This window comes from Poecilia formosa, unplaced genomic scaffold, assembly GCF_000485575.1.
Source record: "Poecilia formosa unplaced genomic scaffold, Poecilia_formosa-5.1.2 Scaffold146, whole genome shotgun sequence".
NCBI lineage: Eukaryota > Metazoa > Chordata > Actinopteri > Cyprinodontiformes > Poeciliidae > Poecilia > Poecilia formosa.
The window spans coordinates 59,602-85,120 of NW_006800085.1; the positions used below are offsets into that span (position 1 = coordinate 59,602).

Genomic DNA, 25,519 nt, shown 5'->3' on the forward strand with positions numbered 1-25,519 from the left:
CACAGTCCAAAAACATGTCAGGTTAATTGGCCTCTCCAAATTGCCCCTAGGTGTGAGTGTATGCATGTTTGTTTGTCTCTGTGTTGCCCTGCGACAGACCGCCTCTCGCCCGGAACGTTAGCTGGAGATAGGCACCAGCACCCCTCCTGACCCCACTAAGAGAAATATCCTACCAGATCTTCCAAACTGATAGGATTATACATGGATTACATACACTGTAATCTATATGCTTAACATAATGACAGTATTCAGTTTTCATTATGCAACGTACACAATGGAATTCAACCAATGCAAGAATTAAAATATGCTATTCACGCAATGCAGCAGACATGTTTTCAGGGTTTTATTTCTGATTTCCTTATTTTTTTTATTTTTTTCCCCCACAATGAAGCTTCTATATATGACAGACATTTTCAATCCAACCATCCTCAGGGGGGTCCTATCATTCACAAGTCAATCCCACCTCAACAGCATTACTATGCAGAGACTGAGCGTATAAAACCATCCCCATCAAAATAATGGATCTCAAAGGAGGCTGCTGCCATCACACAGGCCATTCAGAAATGCTGTTAAATTGACACTTAAACATCTTTTGTATGACTACTAAAATAGCCAGTCATAACGGCAAAAAGACCAAATGTCATTTTAACAACTAATCATTAGAACTTGTCATCTAGTGTAAGGCACAACACTAAGGAATGCCATGACAATTCCTGGTTAATACCAACATAACAAATATGAAAGAGTATTCAAACGTTAAAATGTATTATAAAGATTGTCACTTAGCTAAAGAGTGTTACGGCGAAAACAACAAAATGCTAAAACAAAATGTCACTTGTAACAGATATCGCTCTTAAATAAAAACACAAATAAAGACTAAGTGTATTACATTTATTATCTTTGCTTGCAGAAGAACTGTAGAAATCTCATTTTGGAGAATAATACTCGGTTACTTACTTCCAATGTGGAGGAGGATCGTGTCACGTCTTTCTCCATGCGGGTTCTGAAAGCAGCTGTAGAGTCCATTGTGGTCAAGGTCAACCTGGGTCAGAATCAGTTTGGGTCCATTCAGCTGGTGCTGGGCCTCGATGTCTGTCCCGTTCACCTTCCATGACACCGACGCGTCACTTTCCAGGGAGCCGCACTGCATGGTGACATCGCTGCCCCTCCGCTCGTACTGGTTCCTTGCAACTGAAAACCAAACAAGTGACAACAAAAAAAGTTTGAGCAACGGCAGAAGTAATAAGAAATAAGCTATGGCAATTTCGTCCCTTTATAATTTTGTATTATTTTGTACCTAACATTGACCATTTATCTTTTATGAACTCAACCCCACTAGGGGAATGTTTCACAACATTAAGTCACCAAAGCAAATAAGGTGTAATATGAAGTCGTTGGGGGAAAAAAAAACACACATACAAATTACAGCATACTTCTGATTGATGATTTATGACCTTCACATACGCTCCAAAAATATGACTTGTGACTGAAAGAACGAGATTCCAGGTCCAAGTAACTAAACTGAGGATCCTCTGCCAGGTGGCCAGAGTAGAGCTGTTGCTTTTCCACTTTGAAAGGAGTCAATTGATGTGCTTCTGGCATCTAGTGAGAAAGCTTCATGGATGCCTTCCTTTATAGGTTGTTCAAGTACATTACACTGTGAAGAGACTCAGGGGCAAACCCACAACACACTGGAAAGACTATATATTATTTCTAGCCTCGGTAGACCTCATGGTCTCCCAGAAGGAGCAGAGTAATCTTGATCCATTGTAGCATTGTCTCTCCAAGTCTATCGTGGATAGGTGGAAAACAATGAATACATGGATAAGGAAAGAAAAAAAAAATAATTGTTAGTGGGTACAATGTGGAAGTAGACTGAAATGCAAAGATTAGGTGTGTGATCTAAGTTGGTAAAAGGTCGTAGTGACCCAGAACTTTAAAAACAAGCATGCCAGTATAGAGCCAGCACTGCCACTCTGTGCATGCTGGCTGCAGGCTAATGAGCAGATACAGTCATAAGGGAAACATCTATATTTCTCAATGAGCAACTGTTTTCCTTTTACCAGTACTCTTAGAAACTGAGAAAATAAAAAAAAATTCCTTTCCTGGCAATATTTTTTAACCAATCTAAAAACGGTGAAGGAAAAATATTGGTACAAGAAATATATCTGTATTCAATCACTGTTTGGCTTCACTGTCCCACTGAAAGCCTTACTTAGCATCAGATTTATTGTAGCACAGAAAGAGAATGTGGAAAAACTGGAGTTTTAAAGGAATTTTGAAGTCTATTAATAGCACTGGGCTTTTCCCCCTCTCTGTTTGAAGTGAGGTAAAGAGTTCACATCCTATTCTATACAGAGGGCCTTACCAGAAATAAGAGAATTACTGAAAATCGCTATTATACTCTTATCCTCATGTCAACTGCCTTGCTACTGAAGTCAACAGCAGTTTGTCAGAAAACTTGTAGGTACCATGACCTCTAGGGTTAAGGGATTTATGTGAGTCTAATAGGAGCTTCAGCTGGGACATCAGGGGTTAGCAGCCCTGCTCTGTTGATAAGTCTCAAGAGACTTGTCGTGACCGCGAGGAGTGAAGACCTCAGATTAAGACTCAAGCGGAGCCGATCAGCAGCACAAGAAGAAACAACAATAAAAAATATTGATCCCCATCTCAGGAAAGAAAACTGTGGATGGAGAAAAGAGGGGAAAAAAGATGCCCCAACTGGCCTCAGATCAAATACTGTCATGTTCCTTGTCTTGTTTAGATATCTTTTTTTTTCCCCACACAGTCTTTCTTTGTGTTTCTGTACCTCCTTCCTTTGTTTCTCTCCACAATACCTCTTTTTTCCCAACTGGAGTACTCTTCCTCCTATTGGTCTACTCAGACATCGCTCTTAACACAGAGGATATAGATGTCAACGCAGTGTTTCATGTATATTTCATGTCCCATAACAGAGTCATCTATATTTAATAGGACAAGATCCTTGGCCCTATTAACATTAACCTGACACTGTTTGTTCTCTCTGCCTTCTGCCGTCTTTCACTCTCTCTCAGCCACCCAAACTCTCCCTCTCTATTCTTGCATCCTGCCATCCCATACCATCTCTCCGTTTCTTGCTCTGCTCATCTCAGTTACCTTCCATGGTTACCCCTCCACATTTTCTGAAATAATGTGAGCACATGTACGCACATTAGTGCCAAGAAATGCCAATTTCCTTTGATCTCCCTCTCTTGTCAAGTTACTCTGAGCAAGCCTGTGTGACTTTATTTACATAAAAAGCTATTTGCATCTGAGCAAAAAAAAAAAAAAAAAACGGTTTTACTTTGATGCCAGCTTTGATGATGATGCCGGTGCCCCATGGCTCTATGTGACAAGTATGAGAAGTGAAACTTGAGAAAAGTATTAAATCAAGTGCTCCATCTAAGTAAGTGAAGATGTTCTTCAGAACTTTTATAATAAAGGAAAGATCAGCGTTCAGAATACCTCAGTCCACTTTCACACACACCATTAAGAAGGTGTGTATGAATCACTCTTGCTCTGATTCTAGCGCAAGAATTGAATCAGAATTATCTTTAGGAGTATCAAGTTTTCAATAATAATGAAAAAAAAAAAACATGTTAAATAAGATCTTAATTTCCATACCTAGACAATATCCAGTCACGCTTTCAGCTGTGTCGTTTTTTAAAATTCTTATTGTTTTTCTTTTATTATATCAAAATTCACACCCTCTTCTTCCTCCTTTCACTCTGAGTTAGTGGCTGTCTTATCCTCTGTCCCATTTCCTTGCTTTCCTCCCACTCATATGGTTCTATGGATGTCCTAGTTTCCACCCGCTTTTCTAGCTTACTCTTTTGTCAACCATCTTATATAATGTGAACATAAAGTCTGAGACACCAGACAAAACTTTTCAAGTATTAATTATTAACTAGTTATTGGGCGCTGGCTGGCTCAGTTGGTAGTGTGTATGCACCATGTCCAAAAGGCTGCAGTCATCAATGTGCTGTGATCCTCAATGACCCGTTCTCTGGCCCTGGCTGCATATCTTCCCCTTCTGTCTTCTCCGTTTTTCCTGTCCATTTACCGTACAGTAAAAGGCAAACAAAGACTGAACAATTCTTCACCAACATTGCATAACCAGCTAGCTTAGAGTAGCTAGGGTCTAACTCATAGTTTCTCTAACACATTTAAGTTATTTGGATATAGTGCAGAGAATTTGTATTTTCCTGTCACGCTATTGCATATCTTCCTAACAGTTCAGTGGCATAAATAACTGCATGGCCACTACTCAGGCCTAGTAAAATTTATTTAAAAAAAATGGTTAATCATGGTTACTTTATGATTTAACAAAGGGGGGCAGTACTTTCCTATATAATTACTGATACAGCCAACAGCATGGGTCCCTGTCATCCCTATAATGTTTCCCATCTTTTTACATTAAATACTCACAACTTAGCAAAGGTGAGTTTTTCCCTGTTACTAAATTTTCTTGGCATACCTGGAAGACAGTCACATCACCATGATGGATAATAATTGGACTGGCTGACACAGCAGGTAGTTACAGGGTAGTCCTCAAAATCTTAACACACTTCAGTAAAAAGTTTAAATAAATCCAACATCTCCATTCTATAGGATTTAACCATATCTATATTTAAGCTTGTCCTTCTTCCCTTACTATCAGTCCTTCTCACATTGCAGCTACACTGACTCCATATTGATTGTGTTAAAACTTTACCATTCTCCAGTAGTATATCCCTGATCATCAGCAGTCTGCACGTACACCACTCATGCATAATAAACATGGGAGCAACAGTGGAAACACAGGCAGATACTTATGATTACACTCATGTACTCACTCACACATAAGAACGCTCCCCTGCATAATGCCCTCATTTCTCATGACCATGCAGACAAGCAGCCCTAATAACCATAATGACATTCAACTCAAGTGCTATTGATCTCTTGGTAATGGACCAAGCACTATGAGGAGCATCAGAGGACTTTTATTTCCCACCAAAATGCAAATAAAAACAAACAAAACCATTTTTTACACATAATTCTTCTTATTTATGTTGATGTCACACAGCCATAACAGATAAACAGTTTATGTCCTTTGGAGAGGAAAAGCAGATGAGCCAACTCGTGCTGTCTTTATATTTAGATAAATTTTGTCCTGATGAAAGATTCAAGTGAGATAAACCTTAGAGAGAGAAAAGCAATTGAAAACTGAAGAAATGATGGCAGCCAAAGAGAGCTGCATACACTTTACCGCAGCATTTGAGAGTCATATGTGATCAAGTTTAAATGGGATTACGCTGCAATATTTTAACACGTCAGCCAGGATATTTTTCTACTGGTTGGAATTTGGTCCAATACACAAAAGTTTAACTTTACATCCAACATGAGCATTGGTTTCTTTGATTCTATTGCAGTTTTTGGCAGCCATGTGTTGTTTCCCCAAAGATGTGTATAACCATGATGATAATCATCTTGTGTTAAGGTCACTGATGCCACCTGCTGTACAGAACACGATCCCCGCTCAAAGGCAAATCAATTGATTCCAAACACACATTCCTGCCGACTCATGCATACACACAGACACACCTTTGCATAATAAAATGCATATTAAAGTCAATGCACTGCCAAACTGTCTGACAGAAGGAGCCAATCATGCACAACACATGCCACTACACTTACATGTATACACATTCTCTAAAGTGAGCATTCAGGTGAACTTTGATATAGAATTGTTTGAGTACCAATATAATTAGCATTTGTTTGCACATGCATCTACAACAGAGACGTTACCAAGTCATTTTCCCAAACCCATGTGACGTTTGTGAGGTTTTATGTGAGGAAAATCAAATTCAAGTCAAGTTTTCAGGGGGCAACTCCTTTGACCTCAAGAACAGGTCAAGTCGTTGCCCAGAATAAATTGATCTTTTTTTTTTTTTCATTAAATGCACAACGTCTAGTCTAACAGTGACACTGCATTGCTATAAGTTAGGATGAAAAATCTTTTACTGTTTGCCTTTAGACCCAATTCAATAAATTGACATTTAACCAATACTGCTTCATCTTTGAGCACTTAACAGATAACTTTTAATATTTACTTAAGCATTTGAAAAGGAAAACTCTTATGTGATGTCTAAATCTGAAAATTGTAAAGGTATGCACTAACATTAGAAAAGAAAATGCTTAAATGCTTAAATAAAAATAACGGAAATAAATTATTCTCTTTCAATTGTGAATATCTGAATAAAGTACACAACTTTTTTTGTAAATATCCAAGTTAGACTTGAGATGACAACGTGTCTTACATTCCCACCAAAAGTTCCATATCATTGTTCAAGGAGTTCAAGTTGATCAATCTGAATAATTTTTCAAACACTGTCAACATCTTTATATCATCAGGTGCTTGCTGTTTAAATTGTGTCAATAAATTAAACTGGTGATATTAGGGAAGATGTTTTTGCAGAGATACTTAGACAAATAATGAAAACGGTGTTACTGCAGAGCAATAATTCACAAAAAGGAAAAACTGATTACTGGACATTGACTGGAACATGCTGCAGTTATGGACTGACACAATATTGGCTGTGTGGTTGCAGAAAAGGAAACCACAGAACCAGTTAGGAAGTGGCACCACCATGATGACGAAACAAAAAAAGGACATATTGTCTTCATTAAGTGAGTCAAGCTCGAAGAGGAAAGTGATTCAGTGCTCTACATGCTATATGCAAATTGACAAACGGGAATCCATCTCTTAATTCATTCTATGTTGATCAGGCATTACAACCGTACATAAATTAGTTAGGGGCGAGGATGTTTCTAAGCGACGACTTGATTAGCTGATTTACCACTGGTAAAATTACCTGTTAAATAAAAGCACCATTCGGCATGACAATGTTCTAGTCTCAGTTGTATTATCAGATGCCAGGAGGAGTTCAGATACTGAACCCATTTAATTTTCTTTTTTTATATAAATATGAAAATAAGACCATGTTTAAGATTAACAGAATAAAATTGACTTGCTGTTTTGATAAATATATGACTAATGTATATCTGTTCTGTGATATAAATACACTACTATTGTAAAACAGCTAACAGTAGAGCTGATATCTTTTCAAATTACATATTTACACATCAGAACTAATGCGACAACAACAATGCCTGCATGCACACACACACCCACACACACACAAACACACAGAGCTGACCAGAGCGACACCGATGCAAACTCATGCAGAGATGCACCCAGAGAGCGCACAACTCATTAAACAAGCATGCACGCCCTCTTGAGTTGATTAGATTACTGATGAAGTTTGATTATGGAGAACCAGCTGTGAAGGGCTGTGACTGGATGTTTTTGCATTTCAATTTGACCAATATATACACTTGCACGGCTTTATCATTCTGCATCTACGGCTTCTGTCATGCATGCGTGGATATTTTTTAAAGTACGACTCCGCGGGAGCAACCACCTGTAAGTTATGATCTGGCTGCACAGCGGAGACATGAAATGAAATTGAAATTCAGTCTGATTTACCATCTCAAAGTGTCACGTTCTTGTGACAGTGCGCGCCTGTGTAAGTGCTCCACGCGCATCCGGCCCTCCTCGTTGATTCATTGGCAAGACCCCATCAGGCCACGTTAGAGGGTGTTGTGTTTCACCATTCTCAAATAAACTTGGAACATTTATCAGTAAATTCCATTTTTATGCTCAAGGGGAGCCGTGGCTTTTCAAAGTTCAACAGTGAAACGCTTGATTTGCTGACATATGCAGACGGAGCCCCGGAAAATGATCAGTTTAGTTTAAGCAGATCAATTTTTCTCACTTGCTGGTGACAAACAATGAACACTTTTTGAATACTTCTTGGTCATAACTGATTTTTCTCTTAGAAATATGTGAAAGATGCATTTTAGAAGCTCTATTTACCTTTTAACAGAATGAATGACAAATCTTTCAACATATGATTTCTAACTTTTGAGAACAACTGCTCTGTGTAAAGGCCCTATTGTAGGAGGCTGTAGCAGATGACAGGGTTTGCGTTATGGATTTGACCCAGCATACTGGGTTAGGTGTTCAGTGTTAAAAAGGGAACCAATGTCTCACACTATGGCTACCCATGCGTGAGTTACAGCGTTGCAACAGTACTAACAACTGTGCTTCTGTGCAACCATGAATAATTTAACTACATGGGACCTTTCTGTTAATATATCAAGTCTGACGCTTGGAAGTTTCAACTCCAAGTATAAATGGCACATGTAATTTAACTGCCTCCTTTCAGATATTTTTACATTTCCGGTTGTAACATACTTCATTGAATAAGTTCTGAGACATTAGAAATGCTTTCTGTGCAATGATGTGCAGGGAAATCTTTGGTTCTCCAGTTAAATTATTGTTAAGATCAAAGGTAAAAAAAACAACAACAAAAAAAAAAAACACTGCCCCCATTGAAAGCATTCCAGCAATATAACAAAGAATCAAATTCCCAAGTTACAAATCTTAACAAGCTTCTGTGTAAAGACAACTTTTTAAACTATTGTTGCTTAAGGTTTGCTTAACTGAGTCATCTTAGATGGATTCTATATAAAAAATAAAAAAAAAAACATTGATTTAAACTCAAACACAGTGTTGCACCAGGGTTAGCTCTTCTCTGTTTATTTCCAGTTACCCTAAAGCCTTCTATCATATGCTGCAGTTGCTATTTGCAGCGTAAACAACCTCAAAACAAAGAGGATTTTCCACACCGTTTCAAACAGATAACAGATATGTTATCTTCATCTTTGCATGCACTCTTTGCATGTGTTTTCATTCAGACACGAATGAAAACACACGCAAACTAGTTTTTTGGCTAATCTGGCACATCAGAGTTTCACTAGTGTTAAGCAACACTCTGAAATGATGCTTTCATGTGAAAACGCAAGCTTCCACGTTTTAGAAAGAGAAACTCACAGTAAATTAGCTTGGACATCTCTGCTTTCATATAAGTGCTGTATTGTCTCACCTAAACACCAAACTTATGAATATGCAAGGTGGGTCAGACTTCAAAAGTGTAAAGAACATGACTTATCCATCAATCCATCATGACCAGATGTTCCTTGCAACATTTTTGACAGATAAGAGAGGAATAAACAAAATTGTTACCCAAGAGCAATTCACACAAAGCTTTAGAAAGATCTGAAATTCACAAGTTTTTTTTTTTTTGTTTTGTTTGGTTTGTTTGTTTGATTTCTTTCACAAAAACAAAAACCAATGCAATCACCCGCCATATCCACTATGCACATTCACTATACAAGACTCATCTGCTGGAAAATAAACAAGTTGAAGCTTATCATCTAAAGAACCTTCTGCCCAAAATTGAAGCCTGTGGATGCGACTGCACACACCGTGTTTAGAGAAAGAAAAACATCGTACTTCACTCCAAAAAAACATTAAACCAGGAGTACAATATGAAAGGGAGGAATAAACATATATGCACCAGATTTTGTTTAAAAAATCTGTAGATTCCAACAAAAGTTGCTTTTAATGCAAGACAATGATCCCAAACACACAACCAGCAAAATCCAGTCAGATTCTAAAGTGACCAATTCAATCATTTAACTTAAATCCAATTGGCAATTTACTGAAAGAAATGGAGAGTAGTTATTATTTGTGTCACTCCATCTGGTAGTGTTTATGTTTATAGCCAAACTATAACCATATTTACTGAGAAAAGTGTTCAGTACTTTTCCCTGTGCTGCTGCTGTCATTTTATGATTTTATTTTATTATTTTTATTTCAACAAGGAGATCACCCTCGCTTTCACATTTACCGTGTAGCTCTGCTAGTCAGGTTCGTCCAGTGCTCAAGAGGTATGACACAGCAAAACGGTAAATCCCTCTGCCGATTTAAAAGCCAAGGATCCGATTAACTGCAGCATGACATAAGTATCTGCAATAAACTCCTGTTGACACTTTCACAGTCTGGCGCTGATAAAGATGCACTCAGCCCACGTGCGCTTTAATGTACTCTCACACACTCACCCGGGACATGTTATTGTGGAAGAAGCAGGAAAAAAAAAAAAAGAAAACACTTGGTTAGAACTATGCGCGCACATGCTCTCACATATTCACTTCCTTTCCAAACATATTGGAATGAAGTTATCACTTTATCCTCTCCTGTCTCTTTCCCACAGAGAGATTAACATTCACTCCCCCCCACAACTCTTTCTGCATTTGCCTCTCCTTTCATGTGAACACTGAGTCAGCTGCAGCTGTGCGAGTATTTGTGTGTGAGTGCATTTGTGTGTTTTCTCTACATGTCTGTGTCTGAGTCGGGGGCAGCAAAGCTCAAATAAATCCACTTCCTGTTTCCTGTCCATCTTATCTCGGGCCCCACCGCTGCATGTAAACGTACGGAGATTTTCGTGCGATTTGGTCCGATCATTGCCTTCCATCATCTAGCTGCCGGTGAAGATTCGCAGGCAGGCGGGTTTTAATTGATACTTCATTTAGGATGTCTGTGTTCTGAGATGAGCCACAGAAGCGAGCGAGATAAGAGGAGCGAGGGGAGAGGGAAGAAAAAAAAAAGAAGAGAGGAGGAAGTGAGATGGAGTGAAAAGATGAAGAGCAGAGGGAGGTTTGAAATGAAAATGGGTACACCAGAGGAAGGAGGATGAATGGTGAACAGCGAGCGAAGGGCAGTTAATATTTTACAAGGCTGGATTAGAGAGGTCGTGAAATAAGGAATGGGAGGAAGATTCCTGAGAGTCAGATACAGCAGAATGAGAGAACAGGAGTGGGACAGCTGCATAGCTTTGATCAGAAACATCTGTACTTTTCAAGATACAGGAAAAAAAAAAAAAAACACTGCCAGAAGTGGAAGAGAATTTACTGCATTCTGCTTCATCCATTTGTCTTGACAACTTTCAGTTAATCCATTCCTTCTTTTGTTTGTTTGTTTTTTTTTGTTGCCCTGTGCAGGTTGTTGAGTACACATTTAATTGGGCCACTCTTGCATGCAAATCATATTTATGTAAGCTATGTAGCTCTTTGTAAAGTCACAGAATTCCTCAAGATGTCCTGCTGACAATAAATACCATGTAAAACACACTACCTCTAACATCCAGGATAATATAATGCAATACTTAAGCAGTGCCGTTGACCTTTTCCCAAATAGCACCATTAGTTTTTGAATTGATTTCCCATCCGTGCAGCCTTTGCTTTGGAGCTTGAGTCAACTTACAGAGCAGAGATGAGTCTTTCAGGAAACAGGTGATCCATCTTATTGAGTTTTCAACATGTTTTTATTGCACCAGAAAGGAGCAAATGTAAATTGTCTACACCTTTTGTAAAGTGAAAAGGCAGCAGTGATTTTTGGTGGAATATTTCATCCTGTGCCACACTTGACTATTTTTTCCACAAACAGAATAGATAATAAATAATAATAGTAGATTTTGTTTAAAAGCTCCCTTCAAGACATAATTAATATTCAAGTAATCGCAAGCTGTGTCCTTTCAACAATTCATGCCATAATGTAATATATCCATACACTGTAAATTCATTTCAACCATTTTATCCCCTTAAACAAACCGTGCCACCGTACTTAAATTATAAGATAACAATCCCAGTTGTCTAACGATTTACTTACTTACTTTTGTTTGTCTAGAAGGTGGCAGACACTTATATTTATGGAAAGGTCAGAGAGGAACCAAGTATGACAGGGGCAAAAGGCCAAGGCTAAGTGTAGTGCAAAACATCCCCCTCCAAGTTTGAATGTTATCAATACTGGAGTAGGAGTGATTCACAGTTCAGTCCTGATTCATTACAAAACACATAAGTACCTGTTGCTGAAGCTGCTAATCGAATCCAAGCTTCAACATCATTGGCCACCCATGGTTCAACTGTAATCAAGCTGTTTACCATGTTATGTGGGAGTTCAGTCACTTCCTCTTAATGTAACATGCAATAGATACGCCTTGAATGTAGTGTCTAACAGATAACCCTTTTTATTTAGATTACTCATACCACCCCCAAATCTGCACTACTGTAGGTGGTGAACGACAGTTCTTGTATCAAAACCAGGCTTGGATTAGATACACAGTTCAGCTCATGGCAGACTGAATTTTTGAGGTTTTCACTGTTCCAATTAGAAACAGTTTCATCGCCAAGGATCTTATTATTGTCTTTTAAAGTTGAATAATAATGAAAAACAACATTAGTGGGAGCATGATAACCACACAAAATGTGGATGTGATAAATCCACTTTCAGAACAGTGTGTATCTTTTTTATTTATTTATTTTTTTTTTACCTTAGCTGGGCTTCAATAATAATCAGATCCAGGCCTGCAGAAGCCTCCCTTGCAGTTCTAATCTTGTTGGTTAAACACATGGCTAACATCTCCCTAAGTCTCCCTCAAGAGCCCAACAGAGAAGGTCAGCGCTAATATCAATCCTCTCATTTATTAAACAACATGAGCATAGGGAGACAGAAGAGAAGGAGAGAGACGGCTTAAAATAAAAGAGGGACATGGAGAAAGATAAAAACTAGTCATTGAGGGAGATCAAGATAAAAGGAGAACAACGAAGGTCAGATTAATGAGTATATGGGGTAAGAAAGAGGACATGTAGGAAGTTAAGGTGAAAAAAAGAAAAAAAAAATTAAGTGATGAGAGATGAAGGAGAAATGGGGGAGGAAAAGGTTTCAAAGGAGATGAGAAGAGGGGATGAGAGAATGATCGCCTTAATTAATGGACTGTAATATATGACAATATTTCTGGGTTCCAAGATAATATCAGCAAAAATTACTGCCTTCATCATGGGAACATTCTGCAAATATACTGCCTGACCTTGTCAAGGGAGCTTAAGCTGCGGAAAAAAAATCAAAAACTTTTGACAAGGACGAAACGTGACTTTTCCACAAAAATATTTTTTTACTGATTTAGGGGGTAGGGGGGGGGATGCATCAAAAGAATGGAAAGTTAGGCTGAAATGTTCTTTGCTTGTATAATTTGATTTTATTTTATTAAACAGAGCACATCATTCCACTTAGACTTCTGAAGTTGTTATACTGTCTCCTCGCAACTCTGAGGATATTTTGTTAAAAAAAATAAATAAATACATTACAGATCTGGTGTTGCTCTATTACCCCGTCAGACCACTCAGATGTTCTGGTCCAAGTCCACTCGGCTTCTCCAGAGTCAGAACCAAACACAGAGTTCCTCTAAATCAAAGCTAAAAATCCAGCTTTTGATTCATATTAACTGAAACATGTTTAATTTCAGTCTTTAGTCCAAACTGTATTTGCTTTCCCTTATTGCGACACTAAAATGTACTCATTTTCATGTCTTCATCATGCAACACCCTTTGAATTGTCCTGCTGCTGAAATGTGCAAATAGACTCATCTTGTCTTGCCTTATCGGTGGCAATACATGCTTCAAGGATATGTGAGCCACATTCGATCATCACTGTGACATGCACATGGACTTTCATTGTGTCGTTTTACTAGTCATGAGTAGTTAGATACTTTCTAAAACGGCCCACAGCAGCAATGTAATAATGGCTGACAGTGATGGTGGTGAGAGCCTGGAAGATTCACCTGCTTGTTGTAATTCAGCAACTTGCAAAAATGTCAAGCTTATGATGATGCAGGCCAAGCGGTGGGGAGCGAGTAATACGTTTATAGCAAGGCATTGCACCATTTATTTGTACAGTTTGCAGCAATTCCTGGAATCTAATAAAGTTAAATACATCACCAGGAATTCCATAATACAACTAAATAAGCATCACCAGGCATGTGATTTTTATTTAGTTTGTTCAAAGCTCTTTAATTCTGTTCTGCTTCATATTGTGCAAAGTTAAAGTCAAATTTCGTAATACGGAGAAACCTTGGAAGCCGATCAAATGTTTTACACTGTGTATTTCAAAGTGTATGAACATTATTAGAATGTTTTCACCGTTTACTGTAACCAGTCAACATATTCTAGCTTGATAACTCACTCTGCGAAAGAATCATTTTTGTCGTGATGAATCCGTACTGAACTTCGACCTCAATACAAAGCTTGCAATCCAAGATAGAGATGGCAAAACTGACTAAACAAAAATGCTTCAAATAAAAAAATGAAAGTAAACAGCAATACAATACATTGAATCTCATTTACAGAATTACTAATAAGATGTAAAAAATCTCCTGATTCCTCCTTAAAGATGCAATAAGGATCTCACAATGCAAAGGTCAACAGTTCATCCCACAGATTTATTTCTGAAGCGTCACACCGATCATTTCGTGAGCAATCATTTAAACACACAGATGTTAGTAGATGTTATAATGGACAAGAACGAGCATCGTTCTGCTGCTAACTCGCAATCATAACAGCTGCCGCAGAGCTATCAGTCACCTAGTCTTACAACAGCAATCAGCCTGCTTCAAAGGTTTGTACCTGCAGCAGCTAAATGGAAATCCGTATTTCATCCGTATTTTTTTTGTTTTTGCTACGAGTCAGCAATCACAGAAACACCATTGCAAGCTCGTTTCCTGTCACGAAAGAGGTTCAATGAAACTCAACACTGATTTTTATTTTTTTTTATGACATTGTGACTGCAGTGTTGGCTTAGCACCACTAGCAACAGCAGCTAATGATCTGGAAAAGTAGAATGACTGAGTGCCTCTGTGTAGTTATACACCAAATGTTAAAAATTGAAAATAAACAGATTGCATACTCAAATATGTGCACATCTACCTTCTCTTGGTGCATTTAAGTCTCAACTAAGGCGTACCCACACACAAAACCGGCTGGGTTTGGCGACTACAAAACACATCGTCATATCTGTAATATGAGGAGCTGAGGAGACACAGATGAGTCCTCATCCTTCTCAGTTTCAGCTGGCAAGTAATAAAGGAACTGCAAAAGAAGGTGTGAATGAAACAAATAACTTCAGAGGAGCCCGGCAGAGCACAAACACACACACACACACACACACACACACACACGAAGACACACAAACTGTTCCAGACACATGGATTTATTTATACTGGAAGAGAGCCTGCAGTGTTGTAGCTCTGTGCCTGGCCCTAAAGTTTACTTACAGTTTCACACTCATCATTTGTCAGAGAAAGACTGAGAATGCTGAACAGAACATCAGCCACAATGAAAATCATTATCATTGAAAAATCTTCTTTGACAGCACTGACTTTCTAGTAGTCCTCATGAATACAGTTGACTTCAAAGAGAAACTTGACAAAGGAAAAACTGCGGTGTACTGTTTCCACTGTGTTCTGTTGTCGGTGGTTCAAAGGAATTTGGGTAAATGAATACAGCAGGTTATAATGATGATTAGGAATAATGTCCATGCTAATGATAGGATCAAAGCTGAGCTCCTAGACAACACAAATGAACATTTAATTAGACTAATCACATCATTAATTAAAATCGTCGTCAGACACCCTTGATGCAATCCACTGCATTACCCAAGTACTCAAGCCCCTTAAGATTTTTTTTTCTCCACATTTTGTGATTTAACAACTACAAACTTCAATGCTTTTTACAGGGACTTCCTGTGATAAAACAAGAGCGGAGTTATGAAGTGGAAAGAGAATAGGAGTTTTTTTGTTTTTTTTATATCTATTACCAAAGAAAAGCTGTGATGCGTGACGGGAATTTCACTGCAGTTACATTTGTAAGTCTGTTGGGTTGTCTCTCCCAGCTTTGTTTGACTGCAGACTGATATTTTTTGCCCATTCTTCTTTCTATACTACATTAAATTCAGACTAAATGGGGAATGTCTGCTGACATTTATTTTCAAGTCTTGCTTGGTCTGAACTTTAATTGGGCTATTACAACATAACCCAATGCTTGATCTGAAGGATTTCTTTGTAACTCTGGTTGTGTGTTTGAAGTGGTTCTCCTACTGGAAAGTAAACTTTTTCCCAAATCTCAAGCCTTTACTTTTAACCCAGGAGCTATGCATCTTTTAGAAGCATCTGCGCTTCAACATACCTTAAACAATTACATAGCAAATTAGCTAGTCTCTCTAGAATATAATTGCATTTTCAGAAGAAAACTGAGCCATCTGTATAAAATGAAATGGACCAGGGATACATCTAAAAGTTGCACGGCACCAATCATTGACTAGCAGAGTGACTACATGTTTTCTCCTGGAATTGCTTTGAGTTTTGATTATTCCATCGTTTCATCAACGTTGAAGCGCTTTCTTATCCCTGTTGAAGAAAAGCCTCCCTCATGCGTCTGTGACCACTATTTTCACCATCAGGATGGTGTTGAGGGTTATGTGTGTGATTGTTTTTCTGCTACACAAATTGTTATGCATGTTGGCCAAAAGCATCAACTTTTGGTCTCGACAGTCCTAAACACCTCCTCCCGTGTTTGTGCTAAATTGCAAACAGGATTTCTTTTGACTTTCATTTCAGAAATGCTTTCTTTTTGCAAATCTCCCATAAATGAAACTTTTGTGGCATGCACTACTAATAGTCCTGAAGTCAACCTAATCTGGGGACCTCTGCATCTCCTCTGGGTTTGCAATCCATACCATTGGATGGTAGATTGAACAGAGCTCTCCAAGATGTGCAAATCTTTGAATACTGTTTAATAAACCAACTTTAAACTTCTCTGCAGCTTCAGCCCTGACCAGTCTGGTGCTTTCACTGGTCATCATGCTGTTAGATAATGTGCTAATGAGGTCACTCTTTAGCTAATTGGACAATTGGTTTCACTAGATTATTTAGGGGTATCAGAGTAAATGGAGCGGAATACAAATGCATGCACTTTTCAGATCTTTTTTTTTTTTCAAATACTTTTTAAAACATGCATAATTTTATATTTGCTTAGCAATTCTCCATACCTTTGCATTAAACGTACATAAAATCTGACGAAAATGCAACCACGTTGATCCCTGTAAGGTGACATAATACAAAAAAATTCAAGGGGCATGAATATTTTTGCAAGGCATATATTACCAAACAAACTTCTGTGAGTATTGGAACATCTTATGTGAGAAGGTGTTGAAGGGTTGACCGGATTGGCTTCTCTCTAATGCAAACAGACACATCAGCAGAACAGTAAGCACCTCTAATCCCTAAGCATACATGGTCCACACGCTCAACTTGGAAAAAGACATGTGACGACAAAAAAAAACAAGGCGAAGGAAAGTCTCAAAGATGTTTATGCACTCCTGTGTAATGCGGAATGTATGCAGCTTGCCTGTGTGTGAATGGAATAACAGAATAAGTTCGAAGAAAGCGTTTGCATATCTGTCTGCAATCTGTGCAACTCAGTAGTGCACACAAATGGGTCAACACGCTTTTAAATAAGCATTTGTTCTGACTGCATGCACAGGTAAATGACAGCATATAAGCTGATGCACTGCTACTTCAGTTCAGCAGCAGTTTGTATTAGTAAATGTATGTTCTCCCTTCTGATTCAAAGAACTAAGATAATTGGGGGGTTTTCTCAGAGCATAATGTAATAATAATTTGCATATCCTAACGCGTCATTAAAAAAAAATAACTTCACATATCCACTAAAAATAAACTCTGCAGTGTACATGAAAAGCAGTTCTAAAGTGGTCAATAACGAGTGGAAAGCAGCAGGCATGGCAGACAGAGCCAGAATCGATGGAGTTCTGTAATGGCTGAAATGTCAGTTATTTACAACTTCCTACTTAAAAAAAAAGAAAGAAAGAAAAAGAAAATCTTTATCATTTCCTATATTGCTTTCTCTTTGAAGCAGGCACTTTCGCTTCTGAATTTGTCACAGCAAGTGTGGTTCTGCTTTTTATTTGTGGGTGTGCATTTCAGCAGTTATACACCAATGAGCAGAGGTTCAGCAGCATCAACATCATCACAGCCTACGAAGCAAAGCTTAGAAACACAAACAAACAAGTTTTATTACTCAAATTAACCTTCATTTGCCTCCGCACTCAGTCAGCAGATATGCACAGAAACACACAGATACGTATGAGCGCGCGCACACGCACACACACTCATGCTCCTCTGGCCACAGACAGGTCAGGCTTTTTGTTTCAGACTGTGAAACCACAGAAATGAAGAAATGTCAGAGATGCTACAGCGGGCCAAGCAAAAGAAGGAAATTAAGGGGCTTTGTTTGTGTTTAAAGGTAATGTCAAAACACATGTTTTATGGATGAATGCGTGCGGTGAGCATTCTTTGAAGGAATAGAGAGAATTCGAACAGAAAAAAATGAGGAGGGAAAAATGGCAACCGACAAGATTTAGCGCCGTGAAGGAAAGCATTTTAATATGCATTTATTTCCGTGTCACATTTGTCGCCCGTTTATCCACAATGGACAAAATGAAAAATTGCCACTGTCTTCATGTGCCCTGAGAAACACTGTTGCGCTCATTCGCTGGCATGCAAAGAAGAAAAACTTCACGTGTGAGCACTTGGATAAATAAAAGGCATATGCTTACATGCACGCATTTTCACCGAGCGCGGTTACAGGCCTCCGTGTTCCGGCGAAAGGCCAGTCTGCAGCCCGCGCTATAATGACATCCAGGTATGTTTGCTCTTCATTTTACACGGCTCATCGCAGCTCCAAACAGAGTACCGGTGCAGGGGTGGGAAGCTGGAGGGGGGAATCTGTGTTTCTGCATGTGGACGTCAGTACTGAGCATTTCCCTGCACATACCAGGGCCCACTGTGAACATCTGCGCTATGGTCCACACTCTGAATGAGCGTTGCAGAACATTTCTGTGTTTTTACCCTCCGGTGAGCTAATTTCATTGAATTCACACAGACACACACGGGCACACAACGAGGCTTCTCCCTGGCTTGTTGACATTCCAGTAGCTTGGCCTCTTTGTCTGCTCGAAATTCTCCTCATTCAAAACAGACCTCCGCACTTTCTTTTCTCTCACTCACTCATTTGCTCTCTCTTGCTCACTGGCACACACAAACACCCACACATTTTCAGCCCCTGTTCCATCTAGAACCATATCAATGAAAACAAACAGATCATTCCAGCAATCATAACTGAATGTCTTTTTTTTATTTTTTTTTTATTTTGGCAGCAAAGGACGCACACTACAACAGGAGGGCAGGAAGATTTTCAATGATTTTTGCTAACGATGCACCAATAAAGCAGCATTTTTTCCTCAGGACTATAACATGCAGATTCATATATGCAAACTTGTTTTAAATTAGCGTTGGAAAAAGAAATGCTGTCCAGTAGTTTTCGTGATAGAGACACAAGTGTTGAGTTCTACACAAAATGAAGGAATTACAAAATCATTAAAGGGTATTATGCAAACTTTAATTTTCAGAAGATCTAAATAAACTGCACACAACATGATGCCATAAACTGAAAAACAAGGACATTGATTCAGTTGGGGAGTAACCACGCCCCCCTAAAATAAATAAGGATTTTTCTTTTTTTGGCTCATGCAAACTTTTTACCTGCAATAATAAGAAGTGGTTCAAAAATAAAACATGCATATAAATATGTAGAGCGATTACACTTGCAGATATATTTAAATAAACAGGCTCAGCATCCTGGGTGAATCGTCATCTACACGCTGGAGAGGGAGAGTGAGGTTAGAAAAAAAAAAGTCACATTGAAAGCTACAAGGCAGATCTGGGGGATTTCATGCACAGATTTGTCACATGTTTTAGGGGAATGAACTTCTTGTTTTGCTGATGTTTACACAGAGGGCTGCTTGTCAAAGAAATGTCTAATGTTGAGGCCCGAGGACAAAAAAACAAAAAAAAATCTCAGGTGTGATGAACTCGTGTTTTCAGGCACATTCAGACTGAGTAAAAACACAAGATGGATGGATGATGAGGAAAGTTTTCATTTGTCAAACAAGCGTCTGTGCTCAGACTGAACAGTTTTATATTTTTATCTCATTTGATAGCTACTGTGTGTGAGATGGACCATTCAACTAATCTTCCCAGTGACCAGCTGCCACAGTTTAACTGGCTGCTTTATGAGTAAGGTGAACTGGACAATTTCATTTCTGACACTACCTGAAAATATGACGCACCGCCGACATCCACAAACATCAGAAAGTGTTGTTTGAGGATGTCGACCCCATCCAATTCAATATTAATGTCATCCTCCTCACACTGAGCCGCATGAGCCTATCAAATGCCTGAGAAAGTATGCCAGGGTCTAGAAAATAATTCAGTTCAGTTATTCAGCAGAATATATAAAATTAACACATTGGATTGTTAATTTTGCACACGACATATTCTCCTTTTTTTTTAACACATGCCTTCTGCTGGAGCTAAGAAGCCTGAACCTGTACATTTCCCTGTTGGGAGATACAGACACTTTGTATCTCAGTGCTGAAGACATGAGTGTGCATGTGTTAAACCCACAGCTGAAGAAAGAAGCATTCATGTTTTAGGTGCTCGTCAAAAGAAAAGAGGGATTCAATGTGTCAATTTCTATGAGCAGACATGCGCCCACATGCTTCACTATTCTACTGGAGGCAGGCATGTATCTGACTGAGAAGTAATGAGGCCTGACTGTGAGTAATGAGGTCTCTTCTGAAAATACAAAAATCTACCAAATCACAAGTCCGTGAAAATCACAAGCAACAACTTTGAATCGTTAAATGTGGAATTAAAAGCTTCATTTTTGGGATTAGAATGCCGAGATGATCCAAAAGAAAGCACGCAGACAAAAGAGCTAATGTTTGTTCAAGATTAGATTTTGATTGAAATTTGATTTAGAGGTTGATTTAGAGGTTTCTGTCCTTCAGTTTTACAGTCTCAGTTGGAAAAAAGTCAGTTTATGCAAAGTTTATTGAGTTGTCATTATTTTTGCAGCCCTGAAAAACTAGCATGTGCCCACAGGTATTTTTTTTGCTTTTATTACTGCTGACAAAAACAGCAGTTGAGCCAGGACAGGTCCTCATTTGCACCAAAAGTTTGGTTTTAGCAGTGTCCAGATGCTGCTGCAGTAAAATACTGTCAAAGCACTATATACACATGTTGCTGTGACTCTTCCACATGCGATGTAGACGAGATATCAGGTTAAGTAGCATGAAAGGACTACATATGAGATCTTGATGAATGTAACTGTCTTCATGACCTGCTTAGTCAACCTTTCACTGTACTCGTTTCTTGATATTGTACAAACACAATCCTTACGTAGCTAACATCTGTTGAATTTGTACTCCATGGCAGTAAAACTGAAGTACATCAAAAGTCAGGTAATAAAACCAGGAGTATATTCCAGGTGGACATTGTGACCTTTTCCAACAGATGAATATAATGCAGGAAAGAAGAGAAAAGATTGAGGGAAATGGCAAATGTGGAGGCAGATGTTTCACATGTTGATATGTGAGGGAGAGAGAGAGAGAGAGGGGAGAAGCTTTCATTCAGAAATTTGCATATGAAAAAAGGAAGGAAACGTTACCATCTCATGCCACATCAGCCTGTCACCTCCTGTCTAAATCAAGAGAGGCTCAAGAGAAACATGACGGGAAGATCAGATTGGACATGCTCAAATTAAAGAACATAATAAATGCAAAAAAAAAAGAAAAAAGACTAATCCAGCCTGGGTTTTTAAAGCAGCTTAATGCAAATTAGGACCCATTTTAATCTGTTATCAGAAAATAATGATAAAGTGCTGGAAAAAACAAAACAGATTTTTGTTTTTTAGAAGATGGCACAAAGAGGATAAGCTTGGTTTACTGGTTTGCTTGATAGCTTTTAAAAACAGAAAATCCTACAATTACACAAAAGCATTACTTGAGAATTCAAGGTGTGAAGTCTGAATAATAGCATCCCATGACATGCTTCTTAACATTTATTGTAATTAATTGATACATTAAAATTAACCAGCTTGTCACAATTTATCACCATTTCTTTTTCTTTGCATGTCTTATTTTACATTAATGGACAAAAGTGTTTCTGATGTGAAATGCTCGCTGTGTTGAAAAAGGTACAGAATCCAAGTTCAAGCAGAAGGTTAATACTTCCTCTGCCAGATTTCCTCAACAGTGTGTGTGTGTGTGTGTGTGTAAGGTCCTGTGTTAAATGCAGTGTGTTATTAATCTGACAGATCAGGGTGCTTGTTATTGTGTTGAAGAAATATGACACATGTACCCTCCAGATACAGGCAAGACGGTGACTGGGTATAGCGGTACGCTTTTGTTGTGATTTCCCTCCGTTTTGTGTATTTTCAAAACATTGTTTTGTTATGTTAGCGTGTCTCGGGGTCGTTTACATCTGATCTCTTTGCTACGATAAACTGCATCTGTATTATTTTATCGTTACTCAGTTAAATGATAAGAACATTATCTTTCCGGTTACAAAACATTTAGAATGCTTTTACTAGCTTACATTACTTTACATTATTATAGTGTTGAAAGACTTGATAACTGTTCTATTTATTGAGACAATTAGAAGCCATCTTTCAGAAAGTATTTAAAGCCCTTGAACTTCATATTTTGTTTCCTATGTCCATATTCTGTAAAAAAATAAATAAAAATAAAAAAATATGGGGATTGTATAGTAAAAATCAAGTTACAGAAGTGTATATTTGTAAAGTGTAAAGAAAATATATACTTTTTTGTTTTGTTTTTATAGACATCACTTTGAAAGTCTCAGTCTTAGTACATCGATGGTTTTTAAGCAGTGATAAGGATGTTGGTCAGAGTTGACTGGACAATTGATGGAATTGAACACAAGGTAATACTGATCAATACTGTTAGAGACAAAAAAACAAAACAAAACAAAAAAACTAGACATAAGGTTTACCTCCCACTAAGAGGCAAACGAATAGTTCACAACAAAGCAAAATTACCTTATTGTTAGAATGGCCTAACCAAAGTTCAGACAAAAATCTCTCTCAGAGTATAAGTTCCCATTTGTAAAATGCAGGATGTAAATAGTTTTTCAATTTATTTTATGCTGCAAACAAGACAGTGCCTGACACTGGGCTTTAGCGATTGACAATGTGGTGTTCACCATGTTTTAGCTGTTAAGTCACACGCTGCCTTATGATGCACGGGAGGCTAGTTATGTATGGAGAACAAATATTGACAGCCTATTTTTGTGTACATGCTAATACCTGTTTTGTCTTTCCTATTTTAATAATATCTTACCTATTTTAACTATTTGACTGTCACGATGATACCAGTGTCCACATGGATCTTTTGACTGAAATGTCGGAATTTTTGAGCGTGGCAGTTAAGGGGTTAATTTAATTTGCTTTTAATATTGATGTCCATATTTTTAGGAACATTGACTGGAAATGAGTGGTCAGAGGGATTTTGCAACTCTACTTTTGAGTGAGTTGCAATGAAACATTTCTTTCTGGGTTGGAATTCCTGGTACTTTATCTGAGACTGACATTACCCTTTTTAAGGTCTCTGAATGACATACCTCATTTCGATTCCTGTGGTTGGTCACCTGGGCTATGACAGGACATTAAGCTTCACAATGACCCGTTAGTCCTAGTGGATTATGCAATCCAGAGTCCCAAGGAAATGGCGATGCTGCATGCCTGACAATGACGGAACAATCTCCACTACTGTCTCTTGCTGAAGGGCAAATGCATTTTGTTCAGAACCAGGCTGCTATCTATTAATAATGGGACAATCTTCCAAACCATTAGCCCATGCTGCTACTTGTAAAATATGTGTAAAAATAAATACATAAATAAATAAAACTCGGTTGAGAAGAACTCCCACTCCCATTGTGCCCATCAAGCTACACAAATAAAGTAAGAAATCTAATTGTCTTTTTTTGTTGGCTTTTGTTTTCTAGACCAGTAAAACAAAAATATGTTTCCTAAGTTTTAGCACTTTGAAATATGTTGTTGCTGTATAGATGGATAGTTTTTCTTTTGTAAAACTATATGATGTATACTTTAGTTTGAAAGAAAAAAACAATCTTTGTTTTAGGTTTTGAAAAACGTGGCTGTTACTCATTTGTGACTGGACAGCTGCAGAGCCATGTGGAGTCCCAAGCATGATCTTTTAATGGAATCTCAATACTGTCATACTGAGATGTGAATGAAAGTACAAATGTGTTGTTTTATATTGCAACAAATGCTAATGTGCTAATGTTATAAATAATTTTTTGCTTGTTTTAACTTGATTAGCTAAGTGCTTTAAATAACCATAGCTATTGCTAGATGTGCTATATATAAATAAAAGAAAGAAATAAAAAGAAAATCACGAACAATTGACTCCTTCCACAGCAAGCCACACTGTTGATCAAACAGCCTTGATTCCAATATACAACTATACAAAACTGGGGATCTTAACCGACGCCTGTATTTTCTACACCTGGCAAGGCATTCTGTTTTACTATATATACTAAAATGTGTTTTTAGATACAGAAGCTTTACAACTTCAGACATGTATAAATATAGTTTTGCGTCAGATGTAAAATAAGTATTGAGTCCTCCCAGCGTAATAATAAACTTTCGACTAACATGGCCCCACTGATGTATGAATCTAATCAACACGTTTATTTTTGCTTGGATGCTAAATATGAAATTTGATTAACTCCTTATGACTGTAAATACATGGGCCTGATTTGCTATGTGGCAGAAGCAGCCAATGCCACGTTATTTTAAGCCTCCACACACATCTCACGTTAAGATGTGTGTAGTGTTTTCGCAATATCCAGTATTCTTGGTGGTAGAGCTTTGGGAATTAGAATTCAAAGAGACAGAAGAGAGGAAAAGCTATCGTCCCCTGACAATAAAGTTTCAGGGATTGGGGAGCAAATGGTTCGTGTATGAATCCATTCCACAGCAACAAATCATTCTTCAACAAAGACAGATAGGACTGTCCTTGCACAATGTCATGGGCAATAAAAACAAACGGCCAAAACAGTCGAGCACATGCACACAAGCGAGCTACGCTTCATGTTTGCCTTTGTCGCCACTCGTCTACAAGGACGCAGGGTTCTTTTAGAAAAGGTGTAGTGTTTTGTTGTTGCTGTTTTATTCCACCTTTTTATGGAGCTCAGTCAGCACTGCTTCACGTCTACTGGCTCAGAGCCAAATATCCAGAAATGGGCTTTTCAAACAGAAAAAGTTTTCAACAGGGAAGTTTTCAACAGAAATGCAAAATGACAAAGACATAAGCTCAAAGTGACAGGACACAACAACCCTCTTTCATGCCAGGCAGCATGAAAGAAAAAGATTCTTCAGCTTGCAAAGCAATCAAAGGTAGAATGTACTCTGGGAGCTATTTCTATGACACCACCCTTCTACTGATTCTCATATCCCAAGATACAACCCTTTAAAAGTTTTACCGTCTTTGTCAAAGTGATGAGTTTTAGTCTGAAAAGACATAACAATGGGTGAGATGTCTCTGAAAGACAAAACCAAGTTACTGTAGACGGAACACTATCTTAGGGGTTTGAGATTGTGCAAATTAAAGTATCATTATCAGTTTGTATTTAAAGATTAGCTTTGATTTTTTTTGGGCCTTCTAAACCTCCAATGAATGTTTCAGACACTGTTAGATCTATGCTACACACATGCCTATTGACCACCAACCGAATACTGTTGTGCATGTAAAACAAAAAAC

General features: G+C 38.2%; 1 protein-coding gene across 1 annotated transcript in view; it reads right to left on the bottom strand.

Moving 5' to 3' along the window:
* The window catches only part of cntfr (ciliary neurotrophic factor receptor), a gene marked incomplete at its 3' end in the record, with an annotated part of 187,421 nt that overhangs the window by 57,965 nt on the left and 103,937 nt on the right, over positions 1–25,519 (bottom strand). Inside the window, exon 4 of the mRNA XM_007563324.2 lies at positions 958–1,191. Coding sequence (XP_007563386.1) covers positions 958–1,191 — 234 coding nt within the window. The remainder of the gene's footprint in view (positions 1–957; positions 1,192–25,519) is intronic.